Here is a 9,991-nt window from a genome sequence, read left to right as displayed (position 1 = left end):
TTTATTGTTTTAAATTAAGTTTCTGTTAAAAACATAAAATGGTAATATACAACACAGGGTTAGAAAGCTTTAACTTTGAAGATCATTTCTGTTCATACAATGTGTTTGTGCTTTTGAAATATGCAGTATTAAGTACAGTGGAACATACTTCTGGAAGGGCAGAATGTTGGCGATTAAAATGGAAAAGTGACATAAAACATTAAAGGGCACACTGCTGTTAACAGGAGACTCTGATATGCCCAGCTTGTCTTTCATATGATCAGAAAGACATGTGTATTTAGTTTTATACATTGAATTAAGCATTTTGTTCAATACAAGACTAACAATTACCACAAATTACAGTAAAAATTACCTTTTTGGGAGTGAAAAGGAGTAATGCCTTTAAATGACTCAATTGTATCAAATTTAAAATTATCATCTTTCAACAACACAACATACAAATTTTGGTGAGAATAGGATGACCAAGGGTACATTTAGAGCTTTTTTTTTGTAATTTCCATAATTTTATTGTTTAAACCAATTTTTACAAAAACGGTACCACAGTGCCACAGTACAACAGGGCTAATCTTGACCTGGCGAAAGTTAGCTTTAAAATGATACATATTGTAGCTGTGTGGCTAATGGTGGGTACATTAAAATCCTTAAACAAACTGGGGTTTTTTTTGTTGTTTTTTTGTTTTTGTTTTTTTCCCCTAAGTTATCTTCTCACCTAATATGATTCCAAATAAAAATCCATCTGTCTGTTCTAAATAAAGCCAACTTCATTGATTGGTGTGAGTTACCTTTTAGTGTTTCAGGTGAACGTGCTCATTCACAGGTATTCCTCGTTTGGAGGGTAATTTGGTTTTAGGATCCTATAAAAGCCAAAAGCAGCTATAATTTATTTTAGTGGGGAGAAGAGCAAGGTGGAAGAAGAAGAAGAAGAAGAAGAAGAAGAAGAAGAAGAAGAAGAAGAAGAAGAAGAAGAAGAAGAAGAAGAAGAAGAAGAAGAAGAAGAATGCCGAGTGAGAGAATTCACATCAATGTGGTGATCATTGGCCATGTGGATAGTGGTAAATCCACAACTACTGGCCACCTAATCTATAAATGTGGAGGAGTTGATCCCAGGACTATTGAGAAATTTGAGAAAGCAGCTTCTCAGGTAATGTTATTTCCTTAAGTATTTTATTAATCAAATGATTTCAGTTTTCAGATAACTATTATAAAACAGGGCAGTAGCCATTCATGAAAAATCACTTGGGTACATGCCCATGCACTGGCTAAGCAAAGTTCAAGAATGTAAATAAATTAGTATTGTTTTAACCTAAGCCCATACCTTAATCTTGCTATGGCCTTGTGCTGTAATAAAGCTTGATTTTGTCAAGCAAACTTGTTCTGAAATTTGGTAGTAAAAGTAAATTTGTTCAAAATACCAGATGAAGGGGAGAAATACTGTGATTTGAAGTTGGGGGATAAAAATTCAACTGTAGTATATATATATATATATATATATAACTAAATATACCTACATAAAGTAGACAAATAACAATTGTTTTTTTTAGTTTTCACATCAGGTTCAAGTTAAGGTGAACTTCCCACAACTAAACAAATGTTATTTTACATAACATTTGGGATTTATCCAAGAACACAAATGAACCGTAGGTTTTGTATACCTTAAACTTTAACGTTGAAGTTATACTGTCTGTGTGCAGCTGTTGCTTCTGTGGTAGTTTGCAATTTACCTTTGTTTGAATATTCCGCTACAACAATACTGTAGATTGAAGTTTGATGCTATTTATGGAGCGCAGCTCATCCCAAATACACATTTTAATTCAATGTTTACTGCGTCAACACTATTTACTGGTAATGTCGACACCTGACAGCAATTGTAGCAAGAGTAGCTGCCATGTTTTTCCGTAACTGGTAAACTTTGTCGCATTCAATTCCACTGAGTTTCGTAGTAAGCGCGGTATCCACACCGTCTACATACAGTTGTCTTCAAACAGTGGAATGGACTCCGATGTGAATACTTCGCTTGATTTTGTCAAAGACGCGACGGGCATTTTAAAAATGCAGCTGTAGGTTGACAATCGGGCAGTAGAAATGCACTGCGCGTATATTTAAGCTTCAGCAGTATCAATCCGTGGTTCTCTGCCATAGCGCAACCAGAGGTGTTTGTTTTTTGTGTGTAATATCTAGTGTTAGTGTGCTCGCTCTCTCTCCCCCTCCCCCTCCCCCTCATAAGCAAAAAAAAAACCGTAATTCGTGAATTAAACCAGGTTTAATATAGCGGTAATGTCGTCTGAAGCCTGACCTAGCATACCGCCAGCATAGCATATTCTGTTTTATCGCTTTAAGTGTCTGTGGAGGCGCAGCCCCGAACTACGTCATCCCCGATCATTTCATAACCGAAGTAAACCGTACTATTGTCTTTAATGGTACAACGAAAACAATATGGCTGTCTAGTGCTTTCCACACTTCTTTTAGAGATGGTGGCTACCTGGTTCCAAACAACATGGCGCTTTTCCTTGAAGGAAGAACTTACATAATTAAGGGAAATTTCGATCATTTTGTGATGGTACACTTGATGTGTTGAAAGGCAAAGTTAATGCCAGAGTGAAAGTTAGAACTTACGATATTGAGGTAGGTTTCCCGCTAAAATTGACTGATTTATCGTTGTCTATAAAATGGTAGACTAATAAATTAAAGCCGTGGTATAGCTGACGCAGATTTAATCTATTCATTTGGTTCACATCATTCTCTGTATGGACACTAACCGAAATATTGTGGTTTAAGTACAAAGCAAAAGTTTCTTTTTTTTTTTTTTTTTTTTTTTTTTTTAAAGCTGTAATGTAAGTGTAGTGCCCCATTAAGTGGTTTTCGTTTATTTTCTAGTTACCTAGTCCTGGGAAACTAGGACAAGTATTTGTTGCCCTCGAGTGGAAGTAATAACGTGTTTTGAGTGAAACCTTTCTTGATTCTTGTTTTTGCAGGTTACCAGAGTAATCCATATAAATTTAACACGTTTTAATTGTCTGATTAAGCTTGCCATACAATCTGGCAATGGCTCATTCCTATTAAGTGGGAGTCTTAATTTCATCTTTTGAATTTGTTTAAATGTTTTACAGGTATGGCTGATCGACCACAAGGGTATTTGGACTACATTTCAGTTTAATCTTTCTGAATAGTGACTGCAGTCAGCTGCAAAACACTGCACCATGCTGTTTTACTAGCTATAATTTGATAAATAACTACCCGTTGCGATACAATTTTACCCGTTTTAAAACTCACTAATTACTTGACTCGCCTGCTTGTTTGGAACTGCCTGCAAGTATAGGTCTTGATCCTTTAAAAACAGGTGCCTGAGGGCTCTTCCATCAATGCACCAGACCAGGGGCTCTCCAGAAACGGATCATGCAATTTATTCTTTGAGTCATGGGAGGCTACTTTTACTATTTAACAGTATTTTGAGTTTAAGGACTGGAAGGTCAAGTTGAGCACATCTATAATAAGCCTAAAGGTGAAAGCATAAAATACTTCCTGCTGTACTAAGGTGGACCTCAAAGTGCTGCTTTACACTTTGTCCCTTGGCTTGTATATAGACTGCTTACAAAAAGGACAGTAATATAACTGACAACAGTTTTAATGTAGGCAGCTCTCCCGCCTTAAACACTGATGTGCAACAGAAATAAGCTTTTGTTATTAACTGTAGTCGCACAATGGCGGTTACAATTGATACACCCCCGAATTGGGGGGAGAACGTAAACCATGCACAAATCTTAAACTAAACCTTGGCACTAAAAGTGATTTGTATCTTGATGCAAGTAAAATTTGCACATGGCAGCATGATTAACAGTACATTTATGTATGTTCCTAGTGTTAATGTAACCAAAAAAAGTCCAACTGCATTTTGGTAGCTAAATAGACGTATAATTAAAACAATAGCTATGGTCAAATTATACACTTGTTAAAACATTTGACTTGCCGATCTCTCGTCAATGACTTCACTTGACTGACTCTAAGGGTACAACTGTATAAACTGTAACATGGTGCATGTTCACAACAACGCAAGAGCTCACCCTTGTGTGATTGGGCTGTAGTATAGAATGATGACCTCATCTGGAGACACCTTTCTCTTTACAGCAAACTGTTTAAAAGTAACCACTAAACCCTTATAGTGGAACTGAAGGGGCTTTTTTTTTTTTACATTTTGGCTGGGGGAAATGTTGCACTGCAGATGGGGAAGACTTCTTTCAAGTATGCCTGGGTCTTGGATAAACTGAAAGCAGAAAGGGAGCGAGGCATCACTATCGACATTTCCTTGTGGAAGTTCACTACTCGTAAATACAACATCACCATTATTGATGCACCAGGACACCGGGATTTCATCAAAAACATGATCACTGGAACCTCGCAGGTACTGTGTGAAACAATGCAACAAGGGTACATTCGCTGTTTTGTATTAATTTGAAGAACAATGGACTTGTTGACGACAAGCTTGTCATTAGTTGTGTTAAGTTTTGATAGCTTTTAAATATTAATGCTAAATGAGTGTGACTGCGTTTGAGTCTTGTGACTGTTGTTTTGAAATGCGATTTGGTTCTATACATGGATTTAAAAATCTGAATCTATTCAGTGATGCATTAGTCAAATGTGTCATTTTCATACAAATTGGATGGGATAACTGATCTGTAGTGTAATTGTTGGGTTGATTACAATACCTAGCTTTTGCTTGGTAAAATGTATTAATGCAATCTGCACTGAAGGAAAGCAAACCCCCCCCCCCCCCCCCCCAATTAATGGGCAGCTCTCTTTTCCTAGGCTGATGCAGCCCTTCTGGTGGTGTCAGCAGCCAAAGGCGAATTTGAAGCGGGGGTTTCAAGAAGTGGCCAGACCCGGGAACACACCTTGCTGGCCTACACTCTTGGAGTCAAGCAGCTGATTGTCTGTGTGAATAAGATGGACCTGACTGAGCCCCCTTACAGCCAGAATAGGTTTCAAGATGTTGTTAAGAATGTTGCTATCTACATCAGGAGGATAGGTTATGATCCTACTGCTGTGCCGTTTGTGCCAGTCTCAGGCTGGAATGGTGAGAATATGTTGTCCCCCAGCCAAAAGGTATGTTTTAATAAAGCATTATGTATGTTCCGTAACGATATTGGCAAATACATTTTAAATGACTGCTTATTTTCTCAGATGCCATGGTTTAAAGGGTGGAAAATCAAACGCAAGGAAGGCAATGCAAGTGGCAAAACACTACTTGAAGTTCTGGACTCTATTTTGACTCCTGTTCGGTCAGTCAACAAACCCCTGAGGTTGCCTTTGCAGGATGTCTACAAAATTGGGGGTCAGTAACATAAATATGGTTTGTGAGGTATTATTAAACAAATGTGACTGCTTATCAATGTCCTATTTGAAGGTATTGGCACGGTACCAGTTGGAAGAGTAGAGACTGGGGTCTTGAAGCCTGGTATGCTGGTGAACTTCTCCCCTGCTAACTTATCGGCAGAGGTCAAGACCATAGAAATGCATCACCAAGGCATTTCAACAGCGTTCCCTGGACATAACATTGGCTTCAACATCAAGAATATTTCTGTGAAGAATCTCAGACGTGGTGATGTGGCAGGGAATGCCCACAGTGACCCACCCTCTGATGCGTTAAGTTTTACAGCACAGGTAACGTAAAGCAGTTCAATGGAGTGGATTTGTATTTCCTACCTCATTTGTGTATGGGGGAGGGGGGGTCGGGTCGCGTCCTAGTCTATTTTTATTTATTTATTTATTTATTTGCCAGGTGATCATCCTTAACCACCCAGGGCACATTAAGGCAGGCTACTCGCCAGTGATTGACTGCCACACAGCCCATGTCACCTGCAAGTTTGCAGAGCTGAAAGCAAAGCTGGAGAGGAGAACTGGGAAGAAGTTGGAGGATGATCCTTTAGTGTTGATATCTGGAGATGCAGCCACTATAAAGCTGGTTCCCAAAAAACCTTTCTGTGTGGAGAGCTTCTTTGACTATCCTCCTCTGGGTAAGTGTTGGGGTTTTATTTTATTTATGCACTCCAGTTCCAACCTTGTAGAATATCTTAACTTCCAGTCCTTTTGCTTTAAGAAGGTACTGTAACTGTGTACCTGTAGGTGGTTGGTTTGGTACTTCATTACAAAATTTATTGTGCAGCGACTCCCTTTTTTTTTTTTTTTTTTTTTTTTTAAATGTGTGCTTTCCAGTTTCAAACCCCTACTATGAGGGGAGGAAGGGAAGGTAACCTGAACAGAAACTGAGACAGTCTGAAAAGTAAACTGAATCCAGTACTTGCTTTGTATTTTCAGGACGCTTTGCAGCCAGGGACCTGAAACAAACTATAGCAGTGGGAGTTATCAAATCTGTGGAGAAGAGAAATGGAAGTCCGAAAAAGAAAATTTCAGTTTAAATAAGAACTTGCATATTTTTGTTCAGTGTTGCACAGATTTCTAAAGTTTAAAGCCATAAGATTTCAAAGCCAGATTTTTTTTTTTTTTTTGTGGCAATGTTAAGTTTAAAGGACAGTTTTGTTGTATAACTGTTGCAACACTAAGCACAAGGTAGCTGGCTTTGGGTTATTGAAAGGCACTACTGGTACTAAAGTGCATGTTTTGTGTTAATAAATCTTAAATGTTACCCTGCCTGCTCTTGATTCTTTTGTAGAATCTCACTAGAATGCTTTGACATTCAGTAGCTGATTGTTTAAAGCGAATTCAAACTTGACTACATTTTAGAATAGTGTGACTTCAACCAGTCTGGCTGAAAGACCAAGCATGCCCATGCAATTTTGGTTGTCCATTGATCTTAAAGTATAGATTTACAACTCCCAAGGACTGAACTGGAGTTGGCTTGAGGGTGTGTTGTCTGATCAAGAAACAAATTTTGTACAGGTTTGATTGCATTAGTTGGAATAAATAATGGTATGCCAATTATTCAGACTTTCAATTAGCCACAAAGCTTTTTATATAAACCATTTTTACACAAGTTGATTATATATAAAAATTTGTCAATGGCTGCATTCATTGTATAAGAATTATTGCCAACATTGTTTAAATGAGGAATGCAGCAATAACGATTCATAATGAGGTATGGAGATACCTAAACCATAGACAACCCAGGTTGTTTTAAGGGGGCTCCAGAGTGGTGCGTCCAGTAAAGGCAGCTGGTGTGGAGTGCAGGATGCACCCTGTAGCTGGGAAGTTGCTAGTTTGGTCCAGGCTGATCCACTGCTGACCGTGGATGGGAGTTCCCAGCTGGCGGCACACAATTGGCAGAGCGCTGCCCAGGTGAGGAGGGGTCTAGGTCGGCCAGGGTGTCCCCTGCTCACTGAACAAGCGACTCTTGTTGACTGGATGTGGGCTTGCCTGTAAGCTGTCTGAGCTGCATGTTTCTCCAGCACTAGCTTAGAGGTGGTTGCAGTGTGGGCCCGCAGAGTGAAAAGCAAATGGCACGTGTTTCAGAGGACGCGTGTGTTCATCTTTGAAATCGAAACAATTGGCCATTTTAAATTGGAGAGAATAATTGGCAATTCCTAATTTTATATATAAGTCTATCCAAGTGTTGCAGGTGGTGATGTTCGCTTAAACTCTTAACTGCCCAATTCATTTTAGGGCACCAGCGCACCTATTACTTGGGCACTGTAAAAGCCACCTACCTGGTTCATGGACTGTTTAAAAGTACAGACTCTGCTTATGTGGCATGCCTAGCCTGAACTATGATTGCTTGAAGTTAAGTCTTGCATCATGTGACAGTTTAGGTTTCATTTTGAGTCTATTGCTCCATCATTGTAGCAGCTAGACTGAAAGGAGAGGTATTGTTGGAAAGCTTACAAGCTCAGCTTCCCCACCCCCACTTACTCCACACTGTTAAGTGGGGGAAAAAAGTTATATTAAATACAAAACTGAAAGATCATAATTGGATAAGTTTCCACCCGATTGAGTTAATACTTTGTGGAAGCTCCTTTGGCAACAATTACAGCTGTCAGTCTGTTGGGATAGGTTCTACCAACTTTGCACACCTAGATTTGGCAATACTCTTTACAAAGCTCTGTCAAGGTCTCTGGGGGGTGTTGATGGACAGCAATCTTTAAGTCATGCCACAAATTTGATTGGATTTAGGTCGGGACACTGACTGGGCCACTCGAGGACATTTACCTTTTTGTTCCTTAGACGCTCCAGTGTAGATTTGGCTGTGTGCTTTGAGTCATTGTCATGCTGAAAGGTAAACTTCTGTCCCAGTTTCAGCTGTCTTGCAGAGGGCAGTAGATTTTCCTCAAGGACTTCTCTGTACTTTGCTCCATTTTCCCTTCTATCCTCACAAGTGCCCCAGTTCGTGCCGATGAGAAACATGACATGATTCCACCACCATGCTTCACAGTAGGGATGGTGTTGTTTGGGTTTGAGCCAAACATAATGCTTTGCAGTTAGGCCAGAAAGTTCAATTTTAGTTTAGTCACAAAACTTTTTGCCACATCATTACAGAATCTCCAGAGTTTTTTTGTATACTTCAAATGGGATGCAAGGTGGGATTTCTTGAGTAATGGCTTTCTTCTTGCCACCCTACCATGCCAGCCAGATTTGTGGAGTGCTTGGTATATTGTTGTCACATGCACACTTTGACCAGTCTTGGCCATAAAAGCCTGCAACTTTTCCAAAGTTGCCATTGGCCTCTTAGTAGCCTTTCTGGTCAGTCTCCTTTCTCGGTCCTCCAGTTTGGAGGGATGGCCTGATCTAAGCAGAGTCTTGGTGGTGCCATACACCTTCCACTTCATTGTCTTGACTATGCTCCAAGGGATATTCAAGGTGTTTGATATTTTTTTGTACCCATCCCCTGATCTGTGCCTTTCAACAACTTGGTCCTGGAGTACTTTTGAAAGTGCCTTGGTGCTCATGATTGAGTCTTTGCTTTGACAGTGCAAAACAGGTGGAAATAGGGCTGTCTGTAAAGAGTTAAAAAGAAACGGTGCGCTGGTCTAAAAGAAAAGCACCTTTTTCTTCTGCTGCATGCAAAAACTTCATGTCAGGCAATGGCAAAAAAGCAATGGAGAGGGCTCTGTCTCACAGTGATGAACAGCTGTCTCCTCAAAGCAGCTTATTTTGAAGCAACACCAGTGTGAATGATGATGCAGTAAAATAGATATAGTTTTTCATATGCAAAAAGGCCTTTTTTTTTTTTGCCATTCCCCCTAAAATTTTGAAATCCCCCCCCCCCCCCCCCATTAGCTGCAGTATAGGGGGGAAATCCTCCCAGCACACAAATTGGAGTTTAAATAGCAAGCCCAAGATTGGTGAAGGCAGACAGAGGGGAGGGGGGGTGGTTAATGTAAAGGAATATAGGAGCTGTAAGAAGACTAGCAAAAGATAGTGAACTATAACTGAATGAGAGCCGATATACATGTATGTATCCAGCTAGAATTTTATTATTTTGGTGTGAGCCAAGGTCCACAGTGGTTCTCATCATTTTGTGTTACAATAAACTGTACATTCGAGAACTGAGACACCTGTCTGTGATGGAGAACAGGAGCAGTGACGTCAGAGGCCAGGAGCTGTCACTCTGCCACATACACAGAGGGGCTGTGTGTCACCTATATAGGCAGCAACAATGAGGTGTAGTGTAGTTTTCATTAGTACCATGCAGAATTGATGATTCCGCAAATGAGAAATAGCATGAAATGAAATGAAGTGCAACGTATAAAACGAAATGCAAAAAGAAAATGAAAAATCATTATAAAGCAAACCTAGAATTACATTTTTTAATTATAAGGTTTGTGCAAAAAATACTTTAAATAAATACTTGCAATCATAGCTGTCAAGGCTCAGCCATTATCATAGGCACAGTCTGAAGGGAAATGGAAGCTCCAACTAACACTTGCACAGATGTATAATTTGGAGTGAGTTGTTTGGGAACTCAAATTGTTATGAAAGAGAAGTTTGTTTCTAAAATGCCTAAACCGTGCATAAAAGGGGATGTATGCAGCTGACGATGACAAAA

At 39.6% G+C, this 9,991-nt stretch overlaps 1 protein-coding gene across 1 annotated transcript; it reads left to right on the top strand.

The window, feature by feature from the left end:
* The first annotated feature begins 997 nt into the window (after positions 1-997).
* On the top strand, positions 998-7,030 carry si:dkey-37o8.1 (uncharacterized protein LOC407641 homolog). The gene is made up of 7 exons (XM_041248045.1): positions 998-1,141; positions 4,217-4,396; positions 4,801-5,097; positions 5,176-5,326; positions 5,399-5,655; positions 5,774-6,008; positions 6,310-7,030. Exons 1-7 carry the CDS (start codon positions 998-1,000, stop codon positions 6,408-6,410), a joined length of 1,365 nt encoding a protein of 454 aa, XP_041103979.1. The 3' UTR covers positions 6,411-7,030.
* The last annotated feature ends 2,961 nt before the right edge of the window (positions 7,031-9,991 follow it).

Source organism: Polyodon spathula, chromosome 4, assembly GCF_017654505.1.
Source record: "Polyodon spathula isolate WHYD16114869_AA chromosome 4, ASM1765450v1, whole genome shotgun sequence".
Lineage (NCBI taxonomy): Eukaryota > Metazoa > Chordata > Actinopteri > Acipenseriformes > Polyodontidae > Polyodon > Polyodon spathula.
The sequence above is the reverse complement of the archived record's forward strand: the minus strand, read 5'-3'. Positions and strand labels throughout refer to the sequence as shown.

What these genes read in the sequence shown, in the direction of transcription:
- si:dkey-37o8.1 (XM_041248045.1), top strand. Translation starts at nt 998, where the DNA reads ATGCCGAGTGAGAGAATTCACATCAATGTGGTGATCATTGGCCATGTG. An exon ending in TTGAGAAAGCAGCTTCTCAG is followed by an intron (nt 1,142 to 4,216) that starts GTAATGTTATTT and finishes GTTGCACTGCAG; the next exon opens with ATGGGGAAGACTTCTTTCAA. An exon ending in TGATCACTGGAACCTCGCAG is followed by an intron (nt 4,397 to 4,800) that starts GTACTGTGTGAA and finishes CTCTTTTCCTAG; the next exon opens with GCTGATGCAGCCCTTCTGGT.